The 25,236-nt window shown below is 42.4% G+C and overlaps 1 protein-coding gene across 2 annotated transcripts in view; it reads left to right on the forward strand.

Annotated features, from left to right (window-relative positions):
- The first annotated feature begins 2,957 nt into the window (after positions 1 to 2,957).
- LOC144773449 (disks large homolog 2) overlaps positions 2,958 to 25,236 on the forward strand; it is a 583,523-nt gene continuing 561,244 nt past the window's right edge. Inside the window, exon 1 of one of the 2 annotated variants that reach the window (XM_078658480.1) lies at positions 2,958 to 3,067. In XM_078658480.1, coding sequence (XP_078514606.1) covers positions 2,997 to 3,067 — 71 coding nt within the window. In that variant the 5' untranslated portion in view covers positions 2,958 to 2,996. The remainder of the gene's footprint in view (positions 3,068 to 25,236) is intronic. The other variant, XM_078658479.1, reaches the window with a different exon arrangement.

Below are 25,236 nucleotides of genomic sequence, written 5' to 3' on the forward strand. Positions count from 1 at the left end.
ACCAGCTGCTGTTGTCAAGTCAAACTTGCAACCCATGTGCATGAAGAACACTTTACCTCACATGCACATTAAGTGTGCACACATGCAGTGGAGCTGGACTGTCTTCAGGGTTGGTGCCCTGGGAGAGCAGCTTCTAGAAACTGCTGTGGAACTTTTCCCAGCTGGGTGGAGACCGAGTCTTGAGCAGAAGATGAGTGTCTGCGAGCATCAAGGGATCTGTCTGCAAGTGGCTGCAATTGTGTTCACTGGTGTTACTGATGTCTAGTGACAAGAGCATACACAACTGTGCTGTTGAGTAATTCATGCAGGGGTAGGGGTGGTATATTGGGGCAGTTTGCCTGTAATCATTGAGAAGGGCTCTTGTGGGTGAATGCATTCATTTTACTGCCCCATTCATTATTTGTGCTGTAGGGAAAGCAGACAGCCAAGGCTCATAAGTGAAGAAAGATGAATAGGCTTTGGAACAATTGCTACAGCATTGTTTCAAGAGTGCCACTTGTGCATTGTAAACCAGTGAATAGTGAGCTTTCAGTCATGGATTCAGTGAAAACACAAAGGGAACCTTGAGAGCCCTTCTGTTAGAATAGTAAGACACCTAATTCCCTGCATGCTAACAGCTAGCAGTCATCATCTCTCTAACCTATTAAAGAGTGCTAGTTGCACACTGATGCAAGCATATTTATGGTTTATACACCTCAGATACTAGCATTCTCCTATTACCAAGAACCCTTTCACACTCATCAAAGTAATAGTCATATTTTACCACATGCACTCTCACAACAACCCTCTCTGACAATTAGGCATACACAAGGCTACTGGAATTATGCAGCATGGGAGGACCAAATCATGCAGCGGGACCGACTAAATTATGTGGCAAAAAAAGACACATTATGTGGTCCAGTGCAGTATATTTTGTGGAAGCACTGCCTAATTATTTTGTCATTTTTACACATGGTAACACTGTCTGGGCAAAGATTTCATCGTATTAGTACCAGTTTAACACCCAAATACAGCAACAAGAAATTTAAATATTACCAGTCAACCTTTGCAAAGGATTATTCTACTGTGTGGGTACACAAGTTGCCATATTTTTTTTTTAACTTTTGGTCCTTTCAGCTAGAAGCAAAATGTGCTCAAATCTGCAGTTTATGGGGCAATGAAGGATTAAGTGGCAAATGCATGATTACGCAGAAAATGCAGCAGTCACAGAATCACATCATTCAAGTGGCTGTGGTTGCACACTACTGGCTGCCCACACTCTCCCCACTGTGCACATTTGGTACTGCATACATCATTCTCGCACTACTCGCAGATTAGTAGCCTTATATTAGCAGCAGCACTTTAACACATTTCTGAAACTGAAAAACACACAATACCAGAAGCCCTCACTCAACAAACACAAACTAGCTGCAAACAGGGTTGGCTGATAAATGAGAGTTCCTCTTCATTGATTGGCGTGTTTTGGGGCGGTGCTGTGGATGTGCAAATGAGTGAATGTAAGAATGAGGCATTTGTTTGGTGATGGATGCATGGGTGCCAAGATGAATGTCTGTACATAGATGATGAGGACTGTATACATATGAGAGCCAAAACCGAATCCATACAAGTTCTGTATGCATTTCTAGTATCTTAAGAGGCCTTCCTTGGAAGAATGCGCTCTTTGAGAGTTATTTGAGACATGTAGGTCTCTGGATCCTCATAAGACGGGTTCGTATAACATTTTGAAATCAATGATACTATACTTGGGCAGAAGGATGAAATGTTTGCCTGCCTTAGGTCAGCTTTCTTTTTCCAGCATAGTCTAAGCAGGCTGGCTTTAGGGTGATGAGACAGGGGCAGCCACAGCTGGCGCTAACCGCAGGGGGTGATGTGTTTGGAAATAATAGAAATCATTTACAGGTTTAAAAGCACCTGCTACAGAGTTACTTGTGTGGCCAGCAGTTTTCAGGCAACAACAAAATGCTCCTGCTGGAGAGAGGTCAGAGTGTTGTCTAATGGGAGTTTTGCCTTATCATAAAGTAGCAACAAGGGTTGTTAATGTGCCTGCTGCAAAGAACGTGTACCATGCAGAACTGTACTTTATGTGGCTGGCCCAGTGAGTTCCTGCTTTTGTAACTTGCAGTTCATAAATTGCAATCTGAGTGTAGACAAGTGACCTATGAATTGTCATCAAAGAGCTGCATGCAAACTGTATGGTGTAGGTTGGAAGGTTATTTTTGTTTCCTCAGTCTTTCATTATCCTAATGATGCTAAAAATGTTAGTTTGGGTAGAAATATATTGTTATTAGTAAGTTCAACCCAACAACTGTAGTATGTTTCAAATCCCGAGTTTGTGCCTCTCAAGACAAAGCATTCTTAAAATATACAGCCTATTGGTATGGATTACATGTGATTCCTACACCTTGTAATCCTCATTGTGTTATGTAACACTTCTCATGGACTAATTTACACATGCATGAGTCATCATCGCTAATAACGTGTGTGCGATGTAAAGTGTCCTGACACCCATACTGGTATGAGTAGCGCTATACAACAAATGAAATGCATGCGAGAGAGGAGCTATGGGGCGATAAGGGGCACTTTTGGAGGGTGGCAGTGAGGAAAACCGAAGAGAAAGAGGTCATGGGAGGGTGGGGAGGGTGGTAGCTAAATGCTGAAAAAAGATGGGGTCCGACAAGCGCTGAAGCCAGCTCTGGGTCTAAGTGAAAGCTTTGGTAAAAATAAAGGCTGTTCCATATTATATAAAACACTAAACACCTGCTCGGTCCCAATGAATATGCTTCTGTTAATTTCTTTGTAATTGCAGACTGCCCTCGGGCTGCTGCCAGCACAGCTCCACGGGGACAGACTTCTTCCTGCACCTCTGCAGCTTTCTAGTGACTTCATAAAGCTCCTAGTTCTGTGATAATTAACAAAATGTTCCTCTTCTTTCTCCATATTATTCATTAACAGAGTACGCTCGGTTCGAGGCGAAGATCCATGACCTGCGCGAGCAGATGATGAACCACAGCATGAGTTCCGGCTCCGGGTCCCTGAGAACCAATCAGAAACGCTCGCTTTATGTGCGGTAGGTCTGCTCCTCGCTCGCCCCATTAAAAACAACTTAAAACAGTATGTGCACCATTTTATGTATAATGGCTGTTTATGATAATACAGCTAGGAAATGGCGGCTGTGGATTAGCATATGGGCTATCAGGGCCATTGGGGCTGATGTGCTACAGAGGCAAGCCTTGCTACCTTCAGCACTGGTTTGGGGATGATTTCAAATCCATAATAGAGTACTTAGCATTTTACTAAAGCATTTCTTGTACCGAGATTTAGCACAGGGGACTCGGAAATCTTTCAATCAACAGATGCACGAGGAGCAGATGATATTTTCTGCAGAAAAGGCAGATAGATAGATAAACAGACAGACAGCCGCGGCCCGTGCAGGTAAGAGTGGTGGGCGCTGGGGCCGTGTGAGGGGGGATTTCTACAGACTATGACGACGGAAAATTAAATAAAGAAATAATTTTCCCTCATCATCATCTGTCAAAATCCCTCCTTACCCAGCCCCACCGCTCTTACCTGCACGAGCTGTGGCTGCACACACACAGACGAACAGACAGACAGACGGACGGACGGACAGATAGATAGAGAGGTAGGTAGAGTGGTAGGTAGGTAGGTAGGTAGAGAGATAGATAGATAGATAAATAGATAGATAGATGGATGGATGGATGGAGTGAGTGAGGGCGATAGATAGATAGATAGATAGATAGATAGATAGATAGATAGATAGATAGATAGATAGATAGATAGATAGACAGACAGATAGATAGATAGATAGATAGATAGATAGATGGCTCATTTCTTGGAGGAAGGCCTTCAGAAGATTTGACCCTTTGCTTTTTTTTCCTGTCAAAGTGCAAGTGCAGTCATTACTGTAGTTCCATCCACAAGCTTTCAGATTGTGATTTTTTATGGTGTCTATAAAACACACAGGCTAATAATGCAACGAGAGACATTGCATCTTACTGGAAAAATGCACCGCATATAGAGTCAAAGACAATAACATCAATTTTAACCGTTTAAAATGAAATAGATAATGTCCACTCCGTTGAATATTTTCTACCAGGTGTAATGTAAGGCGCACAGTGCAATACAGATCCACAGGTTCAATGCAAACATAATGCTCCTGGCACCTTGATGGAGAGGCCACAGGTCAGGCAGGTGCAATCTTTATGGTGCATGTGTCCGATGTCTTCACCTCTGCGGTGCTTAATTTGAGCCCATGGTTTCCGGTGCTCAGCACCAGCACTTACTTGTCAACACCGGCACTTAAGACAGTCTGCCTCAAGGTGGCCCTGTTTGCCTAATTTAGGGATGAGTACAGCAGTTGTTCATTAGTTCAATATTCATTCAAAAGGACTAATACCTGCCGTAATAGCCAAAATGTTCTCATTTGCAGGAATGCGATAGTTAGTACTTATGTTGATACTGTCATTGGCAGCATTGGCTGGGGCAATGGGTGGTGCAAGCTGCAGTGGCCTGAATAAGTTCTGATATTCAGCACCACCATTGTTCATTTCTACACTGTAAGAGAAGTAGTGACCAACAAGATGGCCCGCATTTATTGCGGGTGTGGGAGGGTGGGTATTGAATACCCCAATAGTGTTGGTAGCATTCAGGAAGTGTAGCCCACTTAGCAGAATCCTCCAATCTCTCACAGATGTTTGCCTCATTACCACCTTAAGGCATTTGTGTAAAACAATACAAACCCACAAGGAATATCAGAGCACTGCAAAAGTTCCAAGGGTCGCCTCAAGGATTCACTGTTTCACTGTTGGATAAAGTCCAGCAATATATTCTTCATTATGAAAGGTGGGGGTTGGAGGGGGGTATTGTGTTGTTAAAAAGAGCTGCAAATTCCTGTTTGTTAAATTGTTTTCATACATTTCTAAACATATAATGCAGTCCAGAATAGCTAGAAGGCTAGTAAAAACACCCTTTCGAAAGTCGAAGACCTTATTGGTGATGTTGTCTGGTTACATTTAATATTAAAGCTACGACTGGATGAAAAACTACATCATGCAATCAAATGAGGAAAAAAAACTGACAGTGAGAAGAGCTGAATGGTGTCAAACTCGTTCGGCATAACTGAAAGACCAACCACACTTCCTTACCCTGAGAAGATCCCCTCCCAGATATCCATGCCCTACCAATCGCCTATATATTGACCCAATACTGACTTTATTTCTTTTAAAACAAAGAAACCACCTATTGGGTGCATCATCTCGAAGGTATGAGTGTGACATTGTACAGTGTTCATTGATTGACATATAAAGTCTGCTTCCTAAAAGCTATGAAGCTTGGCTACTGAACACGTTTACTGATATTGGGTCCTAGGAGTTTTATTACCCATGATGTTATTTAAACGCTGCTTAGGTGTTTCTCTATATCTGCGTTGACCTATTACAGGTTTGGATGGTGTTCTGATAATTTGTGTTTGGTAACTTATTAAACAAGTATTGGCAAAGCCAGTAGGTCTTGCAGTGAAACCGACTGGCTTAGATAGCTATCACAAATGCTTGTGTATCTGGAGCAGCCATCTTGAAACAGATTGTAAGACATTACAAATACATTAAAAGATGGACAATGTTGATTAATGCTCATTCCCGGTGGTCATCTTTGAATGCATTTTGGTTTATTTTAATAAATCCCGTCCAAGCAAATGGCCACCATGGATGTGACTGCATCTGTGATGGCCAGCTCCTTGATCTATTAAAAGTAAACAAAAGCAAAACCATACACGCCATGCCTGCGTGGGTGGCCATTTTTAAATGGTCAAAATACATTTGAAGGTGTCTGCCTGCTGATTGAGTGGCCGATGGCAAAAAGCCAAAAAAGTAAAAAAAAAAAAAAAAAAAAGGATTGAGGGGGACAAAGAGAATCTGGCTTATAGTTTGAGGAAGAGGGTAGTGTGGAAGATAAGGATCAGAAAGTCCGCAGCAGCTCTAGAAAAAAAGTTCTGACATCAGCAGGAGAAATGGAAACCAGATAACTGGTGGAAGTGCTAAATATGAAAGAGTAAAACCTTCAAAATATGGACAGTACAGGAGAGGAATTTCCCCTTGTGTACTCTACTAAGATTTAACACATCCTCTAGAACCTGGATGATTTTTCCTTAACACCCATCTCTGAATCAGGCATTATGGGCCCAATTCACAGAGTTTGCTGTGAATGAGCATATATTACTCTTGTAGTACTCTTGCCTTACTACAGGATCTGGGAGAAATCAATGATTACTCTTAGTGTACTCATGCCTTACTTATAGGATGTATGAGCAAGTCAGGAGTACTATATAAGTGAGTCCCAAAAGATCTTTGTGAGTCAGATCCTATGGGCCAGAACTAAAAAGACTGGTTACCTTTGTAGTACTCCTGGGTCACTCATTCAATTCAGAAGTAGGCCAGGTGAAGTGATATCTTACTACTGGTCTGCTCCTTTAATTCAGGAGAAGCACAAGAGTAAGTCAAAGCAGATCTTGGTGAATTTCTTTTCTCTGCCCATTAGACATATTGCATGAGAGAAGCGTACTTGTAAATGTAAATTGATACTTGTATAGCGCACTACTCACCCGCAAGGGTCTCAAGGCGCTTGTACGAATACCGCTGTGGAACCCATCCTGGCTTTCCCTGTGAGGTGTCCACTCCTGGGCACCCCCAAGGTGGAGGCCAGGCATCCTTAGCGTTGTGGGGGCCATTGTGGAGATTAAGCAAGCTATTGCCCAGAGTTGCAGAGTGGGACTCCATGATTGGAATAGGCACCGAGGCGAGAATTATCAGGTCTGTGGAATTTTTGAGCTCAAGACCCGCCGAGGCGGGAATTGAACCCTGCTCCCGGGCTAGACCTCTGCATCAGGGTCTGCCGCTCTAACCATTGAGCCACTCTTCTCCCTTGAACATTTGTCATACAAATAAATATGACAATATGTCTTTCGCAATAACAAGACTGTTATGACCAGGCACAAGCATTGACGGGAACATCTGTTTGGAATGATAGAAAAACATCTAAGCATGATAGGCTTGTTCTGAGAAAAGAAAGTACTGCATAATTTAGCAGGAGGCATTCTAGGAATATGGTGTTTGCGTGCCTCCACGTGGAAGCAAATTAAGAAGTAATAAATAACACCAAAAATGTGATGGAACAAAAAAAAAATCTGTATGGTCTATGGAGTAAAAGTTTATAGAATGAATGGGGCTGCGCGCTTCATGTTAAATATACATATTGATTATGACCTAGGAAAATGTAATGCTTGGATATATTCCAGTCTCATAAACGTGTATTGGTTCTAATAAATGTAAAATTGTGTTCATACATTTGCCAGCAGAAAGAAAGAAATTATGTTTGCACATTCCAATGTTGTTGACTCAGTACCAAATTGTAAAAAATGTCACCTGAGAAAAAACAACAGATTTGTATCTGCCATCTAATTTTGAGAAAGGTGCCTTTATGCTAAGTCATTCGGTCCAAAGTTCGACATATACTTTTTTTCTGGAATATGACTATTTAGCAAGTCTAGTCTTTTAGCAAAGAGCAGAGTGATTGACTGACCAAATACAAAACAGACCACTCTAAAGCAAGTCTAACTACATTTATGGAACGTTGTCTTATCCCAATTCAGGAGTTCTTTAGAGGTAGTAAGACCCAAATAAGAACATAAGTAAAATATTCAATGTGTTTCCTGCATCCCTCTGCTTTCGATTTCTGCAGTGAACCAAGAAATTTTAGATGTCAAAAACAAATGTTTTTGAAGACTTTCAGTCATCATGAAGAATGGTTACATATCTTGCATCAGAATTGTTATGATCGGACACTGATTGTTTCAAGTGGGCTATTTTGCACAGTTCAGGATAAACATACTGCCTTCCTCAACAATCCATGCAAATGACAACTAAAAACTCATGCAATGAGATAAGAGGACATGTCACAGCAACTGCCATCACCCATTTTTTTAACTGTTGTCCAGTACAACATGAAACAGCCCTAGATGTCTTCTTCCAGCCTTCAGGTTCTCAACAGTGTGAAATGTGGCTGTTGTTCATTTGTTACGTGTATATGAAGTAGTTGCTCACACAATACAACTCTTGTTTGGATCTTGGCTTTATTAACTAGACAATTATGCCTACTGTGTTCTCCCCCTAATAAATTATTTCGTGAGGGAGTTGTAGAGGACATTATCCGATTTATTAAAGTGTTTTGGCCTCAATCTTATTTACTTTAGTAGCTGGTGCCAATTTCCCAGAATGCCTTTCATCAGCAATCTGCTAGAAAAAAGGGTGTAGCTCTGCATATTCAAAATCATTTAGATATGGGTGACCAGCTAAGTCCTTGCCATATTTTGCCTCTCAAGTAAATATTAGTGAACATATTTTAGAGGCAATTTATTAGGGGCTGATGTCTATGCTTGTTCTCCTGAACATCTCTATGGGAATCAATAAAGCTGATCATTCCACAGTAATCCTAAATTGTGACCCACTAGGTGTAAGCAACCTGATTTTCCTCTTATTTTGGATAAAAAAATTAAATAATCATTATTCTGGTGTCCGAGTGTAGACATTTTTCCATCACTCAATAGAACTGTATGTTCATTATTATTAGTAATCTTTCTTTAGCCTCAATAGAACCTATTGACTCTATATTCATCACTGCGCTGACCATTTACAGATCATCTTCAAACTCAAGGCCTGGCACAAATAGAATATACAATTTAGCTCTCCTGTGTTGGGTGTACATATTAGATGCATGATAGCGGGCTACAGTAAATTCAGTGTAGCTGGTGGCTCATTACATCGCGATGTATTGCATTGCGCGCTTTTACAAAGCGATCGTTACAACGACAGCGTTGTTAGTACGCGATGTATTTACATCACAAGTCATTACAACGACTTGCACTAGGGGCACGCTGGACTTAGGAATTGTATTATTTACTATTCCTACTCCAGTTTGTGCAACAGTAGGGATGGTGTTGGAATTAATTTCCAATACCTCAGCGCCCCCTAGTGCAAGTCGTAATGACTTGCGATGTAAATGCATCGCGTTTTAACAACGCGGTCGTTGTAACGACTGCGTTGTAATAGTAGCGGATGTAATGACAGCTTTGTAAATGCTGTTTCGCGTTCATATGTGTGTGTTTTATTAGCAAATGCCTGGAATAGTTTGCTGTTTTGCATTTAAAAGAGGCATTTGTTACTATCAGTTTGATAGCCCCTAGGTGAAGAAGAAAATCCCTTGGAACATCACCAACCTTATGGTATGACTTTTTACAGCCAAACCTCGGAAGTTGAACAGACTGCCTGAACATATGTACTTAGCACCTTTTCTTTCTAGATTGTATTTCTCTAATAAAGCCTAGTTTATGTTTAACCCTATGGCTAGTCACTTAGAGATGGCAGGTTATTTCATTGCACTGCGCTTAGAGACGGCCACAATACAATGCTATAGTAATGTGTTTGCTCATTGTCTCATATGTTGTGGAGTCCACATAAAATAACACAAGTCCATTAAAAAATGAAAGAATGACAGCACTGTTTAGTTAGGTAAAGTATATACAGTACATCATTGTACATATATTTTTCACAATAACCTAACCAATTTAAGAATAAAACAATCAGGACTAAATGTGAGGTATTGAATTAAATGTGTTCAGGAAAAAGCACTAACTACCTTACTTGGAGTATTAAAGTATAACATCAATAATTATTTTATTGCGTTATTCTTTCTATTTTTAATAGTTGCACTCTGACCACAGCATCTCCCGCATGTAAAATTTTGATATCTACACACGCTACCTAATGGTCAGGTGATACATTTTTGTTCAACCTTGAGTTTAAAACACATATAAGTTCCAGGACACTCTCCCCCTCAGCTGTGGTTGTTGGTGAAAATTCAAGGAAGCAAGGTGAATTTTAGGAATTCTCGAGGAATTAGAATCACCATAGTCCAAACTGAGGAAAATCAGTGATTGAACTACGGGGCATATTAGCAAGGGCGTTATCACTGCTTTAGCTGCACTTTTTGCCGATAAAGCGGCATTTTTTTTATCGCCCAATTACCAAGCTGTCGCTAACAGCAGCTTCCAGGCGATAGCGACCGGTTTGGGGCCCGCTTTGCATGTCAGCGATATTTATCGCTAATGACAATTCAATGTTCCCACTTAAAGATGCGAATTCCAACAAATATGTTATTGGTTGACTGAATACATTTGGGAGGTGATTTGATACATGCATTTTTTAATGAAAGAATTATTATCACCTGGCACGAAATAAATAATGTTGATTTTGTTAGCAGTGGATGAAATGGACTACATTTCTTCTTTCAGACATGGAAAGTGGGAATAGATTCACAGTGTATATGCCTACAGTAGATGGTGTTTTTGAACATCACAGTTATGTCACCTTCCACCCTGTTTTCTCGAACAAAGTGAATAATTGACTCCTCGAAATGTATTAGTAGGTCCTTGAAGGGTTGGAAGGAATCTCACTTGCAAGGAAGGTGCCAGATAGTTTAGATTTTAAAGTGTGCTTAATATTGCAGTGTTGCATTTTCAGAGCATTGCAATTAACACATAATGTCACCCAAAGCAAAATGAATTATGTTTTAAGTATCAAAGGATGAGTCAGGCCTGCCAGATTCAAACCTGAGACTTGCTGTCTGCTCACATGCCGTAGCTGTGATTACTTGTCTCACTGCGCCATTTTACCAGGATGAAAAAACAAATGTGAGGAGAAATCTCAGTTTTCACTGAATCTTGAAGCCAAGGAAATGCAGTCTGGAGAGATCTCATTGATACATCACATCCTAATTTGACCCCACCATTTACATTTTCATGAAAGGTGAGCAATAATGCAATCAGCTATGAGCATCAAACCTACCAACATTTTGTGCAACCAGGGCTGTATTGGCCATTCTGCCCCTCTAGCATTTTCCCAACAGATTCAGACTTAGAGTCTTCTTTCAGAGCAGGGTGACCCAAGCATGCCTCAAGGCCACATTCCATTCACAACCTCTTGCAAAGGGGAGCTGGTTCGAGCATTTTGCTAGGGCTCATTTTGGTTTCCAGTCCTACCCTGCTAGACACTCCTTTCTTCCAGGTCTCCACACATTCTCCCAACTCTGATGGAAATCCTAATTCATAAGAGGTAATGCATCTAGGTTAAACTAGAAAGCACTTGAATACATTTATTTTCTGAAAGGCCATGCGTTGATTGCTGCTTACAACTATCATCATGATGTCTTGGTAGATAGAATCACTATAAATTCTCTGAATCTCTTCAGCCCATTTTCCATGACCTTCAAAAAGTGACTAGTTGGGATGCCTGACATGAATTATGTTTTGTCTTTTACAGCATTTGCTTCAAAGGGCATTTTTGATTTCCTTAATGTATAACGTCTCTGCAATCAGTGGAATTCTGTTCACTCAATTTATTGTAAAGAATGATTGAGACATGGGAGGATATTTGCTAAGGTTTTGCACGAGTGCACACATGGCATAAAGCGAAGCAAAGCACAATTTATGTACAATAATAAAAGTCTACAGGAGTTGTGCTACTTTGTGCAGTACCATACAAGTGCCAATGCAACCCTTAGTTAATATAGGTCGTTGTGAACAGAAGGAGGATGCCACTGTCTGCTGCAAGCTCTAAATTGCAAATTATAATGATACACATATTTCAGAGACATGAATACACAGGACTCAATATCAAATTGATATTTCAGGTAATGAGATTCAGCACTCATCCCTTTGCTGCTGGAATATACAGACATTTTCTTTTGTGCCTGGCTTTGTATGCCATTAGGAGCTGCTGCTTTGTCAGCCTTTTATAATCAATTAAAGATGACATATCCAGTGGTAATAAGCACCTAGAGCAGATCACGTTACTTAGGGTGATATTTGAAAGTCTCTGTGCTCTGCATGAAATTATTCAAGGTCATTACTCCTGGTGATTTCCAGCATAAAGATTGTTCCTTTGAGGATGGTTGGTTAATGAACTCCTTTGCCCTCATTTAATCATCTTACAGAAGTGTGTGTAATCGGTCTCTGTTGTGGAAGAAGACCATGTCTGAGCTGCAAGTCCTTCATCATTGGACGTATAAGTTTATAGGATCAATAAACGTAAAAGATACTTTGACATGTGTATAAAAGAACATAATTAAAACTAAAATAATAGCGATATCTACTCCCTGCACCACATTTTGATTAATTCTGTTTGCTGTGAATAATACTCTTTGTCTCTCTTTGTGGCTTACCAGAGGCATTACCACCGTATTAAGCATTTCATATTAAAAACTAATGTATGCTATGACTTTATATTAAGTTATGCTTCTCATAATCTTTATCAAGGATGAATACATTACAAATATGATTTTTATTTTATTATGAGTTCTATACTTCCTAAATATAATTTGGAATGATGTTAGTAAATTGCTGACGCTATTAGAAATTCTCAAAAACTGCCTCCTTACCTTGATATATTGAAGCACCTTTTGGGTAGAAATAACTCTAATTAAAACATGTATATGTTTACATATGACGTGTCTTTTTCTTGTGAAACATTTGTTGACCCCTTTACGATTCCGAGGGGTGACTACAGTCTGGTTTGAGCATCAATAAACACGAAAAGGGTCTGCGACTCGAGTGATCCGGAGGCTGAAGTCCCTTTTACAAGTAAATAGTATGTCCCACATCTTGGAGATCCAGCATGTGTACATCATCATCATTAAGATTTCCCTGCTCTCAATATTTCACTGAAATCCATGTGAGATGCAACATCCACAGAGGAACAGTACCCTATGCCAAACTTGATATCAGTCTTCCCTTCTTATCACAGTTTACTCCTGGAAGTATCTTCTGCATCACACATGCTAGGAGGAAATGTCACCTTACACCACTCCACTAGTCTTGCCCTATTGCTGCTCTTATGGTGCTTGTCATTCCCTGACCCAGTGAATGTTTGCTGTTGGGGAAATCAGTATTTCCCCTTTTTTGCACTCTGTCCTATGGGCTGTTTAGGGCCCACGCTAAGGCTAACTTAATAACTTAGCTAACGCTAAGGCTATATATAATCAAAAGGAAGAGTTAATCCTGGCAAAAGGTTTATTTTGCCCCGCCAAAATGGCAGTTCAAAACTGCACACACAGGCTGCAAGGGCAGGCCTGAGACAGTTTTAAAGGGCTACTTAAGTGGATGGCAAAGTCAGTGTGGCAGGTCCACTAGTAGCATTTAATTTACAGGCCATGGGTACATGTAGTATCACTTCACTATGGTCTTACAAGAAAATTAAATGTATTGAATGGGTGTGAGCCAGTTTCACCAAGTTTGAAAGAGAGAGCACAAGCACTTTAGCACTGGTTAGCTGTGGTAAAGTGTTCAGAATCCCAAAAGCCAAGAAAAACAAGTTCAGAAACAGGAGTGTGAAGACAAAATGTGCTGGGGTGACCCTGGAGAGAGGGCTGGGTCGATCAATCTCTATATACCTTGTAGCTAATTGATTGACGATAGGAAACTCACCGTCTATGGTTATTTGAAACGCAGTTTCTATCTGTTGAATGTGTTTTATTTTACTCAATCTAATGTTGCCATAATCTTTAGTTTTTCTTCCCCATGAATCTTGTTTATGGTATGTTGTGGTAATACCTTTATATTCCCAATCCCAACCAAAAAACGAGCTGTGTTGTATCGAAGACATATCAAAATGAGGCTTTGTTGTGGCCCCTCTGCTTGTCAACACCACAATCGAATTTAAACACAAAGGACTAATAACAAAGCAACAACCAAAACCACTAGTTATTTTTGTTTGCCAAATTTTTTATATACACAGAGTTGAGCTTGATCTCCAGCCACTCACTAAAGACTCACTTGCTGGGTATTAAGGGACAGATGTGCAAACAATAGTATTGCGACTACCGAGTAGCAATTGTTTTGTGAAGCACTATTTTATAATTGCTATTACTAATGTACAAAGGGGTTATTTATCCCCTTATCCATAAATAGCTATTTGTAGTGGTCTCAAAAGACCTACCTCATGAATATTAATGAGGCAGGTCGCAATTTGTCAACCACTATAATTCGCTGCCACCACAAGGTCGGCGGCCTGCTGTGGTAAGCAGACCACCATATTTGTGATTGCTTTTAAATAAAGCAATCTTTTTTTAACGAAGACCATTTTTCTCAAAGGAAAATGGGATGCATTTAAAAAGATAAAAATGAAACATTTAAGTTTAATTGGACCACTGCCTACTCTGTCAAAGGGTAAGGACCCTTACCCATTTGCAAATGTGTTACAACCAACTTTGAGTTGGCTGTAAAGTGTGAATGTTTTGCAACTGCATTTTGGTCGCAAAACATTTGCGCATACCAAAGCGAATCAGTAGTTGGAAGGGGCTCACTAAACACGTCCCTTCCAAATATCAATTCACAAACCCAAATTGCGAACAAGCTACCAAATCACAATTAGGGCTATGTACATTTGGAATTGCCTTTTTGCATTCGCAAAGGCTTTGTACAGCTAGCCCTCAGTTCTTTAAGCAGGAGGCTCTTCTCCAGGGGTGGCTTCTTTGATAAGGCGGAAGAGTGTTGCCCCACAGGAAAAATATAATGATAATAATGATGTTATTATCATTTTATTTTTCAATATTGGCTATGTAAAGGTGCAGGTGGGTGGGGCTGTGCTTCCCCCAGAGCAGGGGGAGGAATGGTGACACTCTCTTAAGTGCGCATGACCGTTTGGCCGGCCGTCTTGGGCCGGCCAAACTATCATGCGGACTTGGCATGTTCTCCACCGGGCTGTGTTGTACAGCCAGGGTGGAGAAAATACACAGCCTCCCAGCCCCTTTCTGAGCACTGAACCATGGCGCTCAGACCAATCACAATGCTGCTGTAATGCAGCGTCGTGATTGGCTAGGGGAGTCGAAGCCTGGGTGCTTCCTGCTTCGTCGACCGAAGACGCCGGAGGAGAGGCAGCCACTGGGAAGGTAAGTGGATTTGTATTCCCCCCCCTTTTTTTTTCTTCCGCTCCTCCCCTCCCTCCCTGCCTCACCACTACTGCCCGGTAGCAGCCGCTACTGCTCTTGTATTGTAAAATTGAGTAAAGTGAGCAGGAATTGTTACAAGGTACAATATCTTGTTTCAATGAGCCAGACGCATCAAACAATTAACAATCGGTGACTGAGCAACAGAAAGAACTGCAACTATCACTATCCCCTATTATCATAACAAAAGGGAAGTAATCACACAAATTGAAAGGGAGTGCACAAGTATGTAGACTAGTCACATATACTCTCTAAACTGAGATCAATTCCAGATTTCCAGAAACAATACAAAATTACCCTGCACTCAAATCAATCAAAAACTTTCCATTAACTTTAATGACAATGCATAATATCCAATATTTATCCTTATAAAGGAAAAACACAAAATAGTCCAGAGTCCATAATCCATTCTTCATTTTTCAATCTTCTTCACAAATATTTAAAATTCAATTGTTCCCAATGTGTTTCATCCACTTAAATCAGTCAATCAGTAGATTTGTAGAACGCTCCGTGTCACCCATGAGGGTATCCAGGTGTTGGCCGCGTCCAGTTTATAAGCTGAATAGCCAGGTTTTCAACGACTTTCAGAACTCTGGAAGAGATGGGGTGGTCTGGAGATGAAAGGGTAGGTTGTTCCATGTCTTCGCTTCTAGGTAGGAGAAAGAGCAACCCCCGCATCTGCTACGTCAGATGTGGGGGGTGAGGGTTAGAGAAACAGATGTGGAGTGGAGGTGTCTGGTGGGTTGATAGAAGTTCAAGCTATGGTTCAAGTGAATGGTTCCTCACTTGTGTAGAGCCTTGCATGCTTGAACTCACACCTTTTCTGTACAGGGACACAGTGGAGTTCCCTGAGGTAGAAGGTGATGTGGGTTAGTCTAAGGAGATCCAGGACGGGTCTGCGTCCTGTATGGATTGTAGTCATTGGAGGAGGTGAGCTGCAATCTCTGCGTAAAGGTTGTTGCTGCAGTCCAATCGACTTGAGATGAGGGCCTTTTTGATGGTGTGTCTTTGGGTTAGGAAAAAATTAAAGGAGAGGTACCCCTTGTTAAGTGTCAAGGGAAATAGGGTGCTGAACCAGAATAGAAAAAGTATCCCAAAGACACAATTTTAAACAACAATATAATTAGCAATATAACACATATACATTTGTAACAGTCAAGATTTTTATTAAAAATACATGTTTGAATAAAACAACATAGAATTCTTCAGTAAATGTAATTAATATCTTTACAATACACAAGAAATATATATTTTTTAAAACAACCACATACAACACAAAAATTATGACCAGCATAATTAAAATGACAGAAAAGGAAGAATGACTTAAAATTTGTCACTACAATGTGTATATCCCAGGTGTCATTTAGAAACAAAACTTGTAAGCACTTTCTTTAAATTGGTGTTTTACAAGAGTGTTCTTCATTCGGGGATTATACGAAGTTGTGCGTCGACGCGTTTCGATGGATTAGTTACTTTTCACCATCTTTTTCAAGACAATTTCATATATCTGTCACTGTAGGGATATTCTTTTCCCTGACTAAGAAGTTGAATATTAATCGAAGAGGAACCGCTTTAAAATCGCTCCTTCATGTTAATTCTGTAGACCAGTTTATACTAAATGCGGGGGAATCATGGGCCGCACTGGTCGAATCAAGTCTTTCATGTCTCACACAAACACGGGCCCGATGTTTAATCAAACGGTAACAGACTGCAATGCACTGAAGAAAATCTTAAAATGATATCATTAAGGATCCTAAAATGTGGGTCCTTCTGCTATTGAATTTCGCGCTTAAGGATGGTCGGTCTACTTCGAGTTCCCGATTGTCAGGCAAACATTCTAGACTGAACCGCATGCGCCAAATCAGCTCCGTTGTGTCATTCTTCCTTTTCTGTCATTTTAATTATGCTGGTCATAATTTTTTGTTGTATGTGGTTGTTTTTAAAAAAAAAAAATATTTCTCGTGTATTGTAAAGATATTAATTACATATACTGAAGGATTCTATGTTGTTTTATTCAAACATGTATTTTTTATAAAAATCTTGACTGTTACAAATGTATATGTGTTATATTGCTAATTATATTGTTGTTTAAAATTGTGTGTTTGGGATACTTTTTCTATTCTGTGCCTTTGGGTTAGCCATTTGAATTTCTTACGAAGCATGCAGAGGATGACGGAATTGACCTGAGTCATCATGGTTAGCTTGTTTTCCATAATGATGGCAAGTATCCTAGCATGGTGAGTGGGGATAGGAGTAGGTCCTAGCTCTGAGGGCCACTAGGATGCATCCCATGGGTAGCTTTAGTTTCTGATGATCAGTACCTCTGTCTTGTCCATTTTGAACTTCAGGCAGTTGTCTTTTATCCAGTTGACAATGTCTGTCATGCAGTTGTGGAAGTTGGTTTTGGTGTTGATGTTGTCTTCTGAGATGGAGAGGATGAGTTGGTTGTCATCAGCACAGGTATGATGTTGAGTCTGTGTGTTAGTCCTCATTATTTATTATGCAAGGCCAAAAGGTCAGAGGTGCCAGTACCCCCTCAGGGAGCTACGCCGAAGACACAGGGCACATCATTGACCAGGTCAGGAGCCTGCGGTTTAACTGCAAATACTGTTGATAGTCGGGGGTTCTGACGGCGACTGCAGAAACTGGTTCCCCTTTGACCGTTGTTGCGTAGATGTTTTAATCATAGGACAGTTAGCATTTATGAGCTGGATAGTAATGAATGTACCTGCCTTAATGGCAAGCTGTAAGCCACTCTTTCCAAATCTCCCAGAATTGTATTCTTCTAGGAGGGGGGCCACTTCAATCGGTAGCCAAGAATTCCCAAACCAGGGGGGGAGGGAAGAATCCACTTTAAACAAAATGTCAACAAAATCAGCACGAAGATGAGCAATTATTGTGACTTCAAGAGATTCAGTGAATCTCTCTCCCCACTGACCACTCCAAAAATAACCAAAGGCAGGCTTACCTTGATCTCTTGGCCTATAATCTCCGCGAGGACCTTATCAACTTCTTCTCAGAATGTCTCAATAAAGGGGCATCGGAAAAACATGTGAACGTCATCAGCTTTTTCTTCACCGCTCTTAGGGCACTTCCATCCCTTCTGAGTACCCAGCTTTGACAATTTCCTTGGCATCCGATAAGCCTTGTGAACGGTAAAAAGAGGGTTTTTCCTGAGCGGTGCAGATTTGATAGATAGCCACAAAAAAGACATAGATACTTGCCACAAAGTTTCAATGTCTTCGTTTGGCAGCTCCTTTGTACCAGATCTCGTTAGGCAGGCTAAACTCATATTCTACAGCTGTCACCAGCATCCAGTACCACTCCGAAATTTCGTTTTGCAAAAGTGGGCTCTTCTGTATCCTGTGCTCCCAATAATGATTACCTTTTACCAAGCTATCACATGGTACAAGTTGAAAGTGTTCTATAAGTTGGTCCCATTTATTTATGCAACTTTTGATCAAGGAGGTAGCAAGTCTGTCCAGGAGACAGGGTGGTGAACCGGGAGAGTTCTAAATTGGGGCTGAACTACTATAATAAGGAATTCCTAATGACGGATTGAAATGGTACCACAGCTTACAGGTAGCGGCAAGGATTGTGAGTCTTACTTTCTTAAAGAACTTTGAATGGCCAAATTTAAATAGAACAAAATCCGCACTCATCGCCAAATCAGTTGTCAAGGCTCCAAAGAGCGGGGGAAAGGTGGAACTATCAGAAAGTAGTTGCCTTATGTTCTATAAATGACGGCGCGGTAATATAGAAGAAGATCAGGGCTTGCTGTGCCACCCTGTTCCTTCCTCCTGTGGAGCTTTCTGCAAGCAATTCTCACCTCCTTAGCCCTCCATTTGAAATTGTTTAAATCTCCCTGAGCTTCTTGAACTATGCTAGTTGGAATTCGAGGAGGATTACATTGAATATGAAGGTGAATTTAGGAAGGATGGATATCTTCAGCTAATTAAATTTTCCTATAAATGAGAGGAAGATCTCCCCGTACAATAATCAGTTTTTAAACGGTAGAGGCTACCTTGTTGAAATTAAGGTGGGCCAGTTTCTCTAAGTCATGCACCATTTGTATTCCTAAATTCCCTATTTTGCACCTTATCAGGTCACTGCCATATTAGCTGTTCCATACCATGATGTCAGTTTTTTGTTTATTAATGCAATAGCCAGAGACCTTCCCAAAATCTTCCAAAGTGGTCATTATTACTGGAAAGGGCTTGCAATTGAACTAGCCAGCGAGGAGTGTATTCCTCTGGCATTGTTGACCTTCGACGCAGCCAAAGTCTTTGACAGGGTCAGTTGGCCCTTCTTTTATAAAGTAACGGAGCAGTTCGACCTAGGCTAGGTGTTCCTAGGGGCAGTAAGGTCACTTTATAAAAACCCTATGGCCAGAATCCTAGTTAATGGTAATCTAAACAATCAGATAAAAATCAGAAGAGGGACCAGGCAGTGGTGCCCTTTATCCCCACTCCTTTTTAATCTCTACATTGAGCCTTTGGCAAACAAAATAAGAGCAAATGAGAAGATATCTTTCTTTGTCTGGATTTGGTGGGAAAAAGAAATTGGTTTGTACGCCGATAATTTGATGGTTTATACAAACAATTTAGCTAAGTCCCTTCCAGTAATAATGGTCTGTGTGTTTTGACGATGCTGGCCAGAGGTGTCATATAAGTATTGGAGAGTGTGGGGCTGAGCAAGGATCATTGGGGTACTCTAGAGATGATTTCTTATTTCCAGAGGTGAAGGGGGGAAGCAAGACTTTTTGCATTCTTCCAGCGAGGAAAGAGCCAATCCATCTGAGAGTGGCTCCTTGGTTGCCTATTTTGTGCAGCCTTGTGGTGGGAGACTGTATCGAAGGCTGCAGAGAGGTCTAGGAGGATCAGAGCCGCAGTCTCTTCTCAGTTGAGTCAGGGCTCGTTTGTCTATGGTAGCTGTGATGAGGGCTGTCTCAGTGGTGTGGTTGCTGCAGGATCTAGATTAGCAGGAGTCGAGTCGAGTAGGCGGTTCCATTCCAGATTTGAGGAGAGTTACTGGATGATGGCTTTTTCTAATACTTTGGCTGGAAACAGAAGCAGGGAAATCGGTGGGTAGTTGTTGAGTTTTCTCAGGTCTAGTAGGGCACTGACCTGTGTGTGTCTCCAGTCCTCAGGGAAGGTGGCCTTGGCAATTGAGGTGTTTTTGTTGTTGTTGTTGTTCTTTTTATTTGAAAACCTTTATTTAAACAAAGAAAATTTGACATACAAAAACATCCAATACAATATACAAATTAAATGCGCAATAATAAAACAATTGAGAAGTAAGACAACTCAATATAAAAGATAAAAGTGCAGAATACAAAAAAGACAATAAAAAAGAGGGGGGAAAAAAGGAGGGGGTAGAGGGAGGTCTCCTGAAAGTTGTAGCGTCCGCCGCAGTGCATTTTTTATTATCCAGCTACGAGTCATATATCTAACGGCAGGTGGATTATGAACCGCTAAGAAGAAGCACAAATAGGATGGCTCTATCTCGGGCTGTTCCGTGTTTAATGACGGGTTTGTCAGTCCCTTCCCCCTCCCGCTGTTCTTGTCCCACCTGGGATAATGCTTGGGAAGTGAGCTGGGTTTGCTGTAGATATGTGCGAAATACACACCATATGTCCTTTGGCCTAGAGGTTGGGGGCTGTAATGTAGCATATATGTCCGTCTGCAGGTTACAGTGACACATGCTACGCATCCATTCGACCATAGTGGGGCAATGCTTAGCCCCCCAGTGAATCACTACCTCTATCTTCGCCAGCATCAGTGCTACAGCCACAAACCTATGGTACCATGGTTTAATATGATTGACTGGATCCAGCAGGCCCATCCGTGGTGAGGGAATGAGAGGGGCAGCAATTATTTTGGCTATTGTTTGGAATACAGCCACCCAGTAGGTCATGAAATGAGGACATGTCCAGGTCATGTGGGCAACATCGGCATCTATTGCTCTGCATTTAGGGCAGCTTGATGATTTGGAAGGGTCAAATTTGTCTAATTGGTGCGGTGGATACTTTTAAAATGAAGATGTTTGTGCCTGTGATTCGGAGATTTTTTTTTGTTTGGTCAAGGCAAAATGCCCATTCTTTGTCTCTCAGTGGGTGTCCCAGATCTTCCTGCCAGTGTTGCCTGATCCTCCTATCTCAGGTTTACTTGACTGCTAAACAAATGTTATAATTCTTGGTAACCAGGTGCGTTCCTTCCTTGTCGGATATGAGCAGTGTAAGTGGGGCGAAGTCTGTGGCGGGGATGGGAAAGAAGAGATCATCGAACGTAGTGTGCCCAGCAGCCTGGTTACTATGAACATGTCCATATATGTCACCTCAGGGTACGTGGATAGTTCCGTAAGTGTGTGTGCTTGTCCGTCCAGGAATAGAGACCCAAGAGTGTCCAGGCCTAATTTAGTAAGGGTGTTTTGCACCACCTTTCGGAGGTAAGGGGAAGGAAAGGGTTATTGGGTAGGGGAATAGCAGGTGAGTAAAAGGTGCCATCACCCAGCTTGTTATTAAGTTTATGCCATGCCCAACAGGTGGTTGATAATGGCTGTATATCATGGGAGTCCAGAGGAATCCCTATTGGAAGTAGGGCCTCCGGTGGGGTAGGTGCTGCCAATTCGCGTTCCAGTTTCGAATGCGGTATGCGCGCATCTGGGTGAAACCAGTGGTGCGCAAATTGTGCCTGGGAGATGAGAAAATATAGTTGTGGATCGCGGACTACAAAACTGCCCGGTTGTATGGGAGCGTCAGTGTATCCCATGAGACTCTAGGTCAGCGGTCCGCCCATATCAGCCGAATAAGTATTCCTCGTAACTGATGGAAGAAGGCATTGGTAAGTGGGATGGGGATTGTGCTAAATAAATACACAAATCTGGGCAGCACTTTCATTTTGATAAGGGTGATGTGACCCGCCATGGACAAAGGCAGCTGGATCCAGCGTTCAACCTGTGCAGTGAGCTGGACAATTGCCAAACCGTAATTTAACCGGATGACCTGCTCTTTATCCATGTGTAGGCGGACACCAAGATACTTGGTGGTGTCACCAGCCTTAAGCAAGGGAAGCTCGGTCTCATCCACCAGAGCCGCAGCCGTAATGGGAAAGAGTTCTGACTTATCCCAATTTATCTTCAGTCCGGACACGGCTCCATATCGGCCAATTTCCTCTATGAGGGGTTGTAAGTTTTTTTGGGGATGTCGTATGAATAATGCAATATCGTCATTACTAGCGGTCCCGTGGGGAACTGCAACCCGTGAGACATATGTTTTTTCTGCATGTGGCGAACCAAAGGGTCCAGGGCTATTATAAAAAGCAGCGGGGAGAGGGGGCACCCCTGTCGTGTCCCACGTGTGATTGGGATGGGAGAGGATAAAGAGCTATTTACCTGAAGCAAGGCCTGCGGGGACAAGTACAATAACACGATCAGGGCAATAAAATTGTCCGGGATACCTAATTTACTCAACGTAGTGATGAAGAAGGGCCACTCGAGAGAATTGAAGGCCTTCTATGCATCCAATAGGGCTACTGCAGCCGGAGTGGTTGGTTCGATGCGATTTATGACCAAAAAACTGTCCTTGGGTTTAGAGCCGTAGATCTATGCAGTACGAAGCCAGATTGTACCAGAGAAATTCTCTGTTCCATTAGCAAGATTTTATTGTCAAAATTGATTAAGGATATTGGGTGATAGGAGGTACAATTAGTTGGTTCCTTGCCCGGTTTTAATACCAAGGAAATGTCTGCCTCTCTGATGGTGTGGGGAAGTGTCCCCTTCTCCAGTGCTTCAGTATAAACCTCTAAAAGCTATGGTGCTAGGCTGTCTTTGAATGCCTTATAGAACAGCCCGGATAGCCCTTCGAGCCCTGGGGCCTTAGAGCCAGTCAGTGCATCTAATGCCTGCCTAATAAAGTGCCCAGTACCAGCAGGAATCGCCCCTGAACATCTGCCACAGTCTCTTTGTGTGTAAATGGAAGTGAGTGGTGGATTAAAAGGCCGACTCCTCGAGCGCAGGTACTATACCTTGCAAAAAATCTCTGGGGGCCCCAGGAGGATGCGAAAGGGAGAGTGCCCTACACAGAGAGGTGTGTCTTCTGCAGAAATGCTATTTTTACATCATGTCGACAAAGATAAGCCAAAACTAACTTGCATTTCCTCAGGTTATTAAGACCACGACATTCCAAGTAAGAAGTTTTAGCTCTACCGCTTGCGCTGCGTCCATACCCCTCTATTATGCCCTATATGTCTGGTAAGCCAGTAGGGATAATATCCAATGCATGTAACCAGGAGTTGAGACCTACAGTGGGATAATCAGATAGGGTAACACAAAATATACCAATACATTAAACAGAAAAATACTACACTAAGCAGAAGCCCCAAATCCCTCCCGCCTCCCACACCTGGGCACAAAGGCCCAGAGAACCTTATCCCACCCCAATCCACCCACAAAAAAACCACACAAAAAAACCCTCATAGAAGTGAGTTCGGAATCATCCCAGGGGACGGACAATGCCTTGGACGTCCGATGCCTTCATCAAAGCTAAGTCAAGTCAAGTCAAATAATTTATATAGCGTGCTACATACCCAGAGGGTCTCAAGGCGCTTGGGGAAGGGTGGGGAATTACTTGTCGAATATCCAAGTTTTAAGTTGCTTTCTGAATGCTAGGTGGTTCTGAGTGAGGCGAAGGTGAATGGGGAGTGAGTTCCAGGTTTTAGCTGCCAGGTAGGAGAAGGATCTACCTCCCATGGTGGTTTTGTTGATGCGGGGTACGGCAGCAAGGGCTTCGTTGGAGGAGCGTAGCTGGCGGGAGGGGGTGTAGAAGGAAAGTCGTGTGTTGAGGCATTCGGGTCCAAGTTCGTAAAGTGCTTTGTGTGCGTGGGTTAAGAGTCGGAATGTTATTCTCTTATTGACGGGGAGCCAGTGGAGGTTTTTCAGGTGACTAGAAATGTGGTCTTTACGCGGGATGTCTAGTATGAGTCTGGCTGAAGCGTTCTGGATGTGTTGGAGTTTTTTCTGAAGTTTTGCGGTGGTACCGGCGTAAAGGGTGTTACCGTAGTCCAGGCGGCTCGTGACCAGTGCGTGGGTGACCGTTTTTCTAGTTTCGGTGGGGATCCAGCGAAATGTTTTTTTGAGCATGCGAAGAATGTTGAAGCACGATGATGAAACGGCGTTGACTTGTCTGTTCATCGATAGTGAGGAGTCCAGGATGATGCCCAGGTTCTGTGCGTGGTCCGTTGGGGTGGGTGCTTTTCCAAGGGCCTTTGGCCACCAAGAGTCATCCCAGGCGGAAGGGGAGGTGCCTAAGATGAGGACTTCTGTTTTGTCTGAGTTCAGTTTCAGACGGCTGTGTTTCATCCACTCGGCTACTTCTTTCATTCCTTCTTGTAGGTTGGTTTTGGCGGTGTTCGGGTCTTTGGTGAGTGAGAGGATCAGTTAAGTGTCATCAGCGTAGGAGATGATGTTGAGGTTGTGTTGGCGTGCGATGGTCATGAGGGGGCTCATGTATACGTTGAAGAGGGTGGGGCTGAGTGAAGATCCTTGAGGCACGCCGCAAATGACTTCGGTGGCTTCTGACTTGAATGGTGGGAGGCGGACTCTCTGAGTTCTTCTGGTAAGGAACGAGGTGATCCAATCCAGTGCTTTTCCTTGGATTCCGATGTTTCTGAGGCGTTGTAACAGGGTGCTATGACAGACTGTGTCGAAGGCTGCGGAGAGGTCAAGGAGGATGAGGGCGACTGTGTCTCCATTGTCCAGTAGGGTTCGGATGTCGTCTGTTGCTGCGATGAGTGCGGTCTCAGTGCTGTGTTTTGCTCGGAAGCCGGACTGTGAGGAGTCGAGGGATTTGTTGGTTTCGAGGAAGGCGGCGAGCTGGCTGTTGACGGCTTTCTCGATGACTTTGGCCGGGAATGGTAGGAGCGAGATGGGGCGGTAGTTTTTTAGTTCGGTGGGGTCAGCTGTGGGTTTTTTCAGAAGGGCGCTGAGTTCGGCGTGTTTCCAACTTTCCGGGAAGGTGGCAGAGTTGAGGGAGCAGTTGATGACGTCTCGGAGGTGTGGTGCTATGATGGAGTCAGCTTTGTTGAAGATATGGTGAGGGCATGGGTCTGTGGGGGATCCCGAGTGGATGGAGTTCATCAGGCGGATGGTGTCTTCAGTGGAGATTGGGTT

This window comes from Lissotriton helveticus, chromosome 8 (assembly GCF_964261635.1).
Source record: "Lissotriton helveticus chromosome 8, aLisHel1.1, whole genome shotgun sequence".
In the NCBI taxonomy this organism is placed as follows: domain Eukaryota; kingdom Metazoa; phylum Chordata; class Amphibia; order Caudata; family Salamandridae; genus Lissotriton; species Lissotriton helveticus.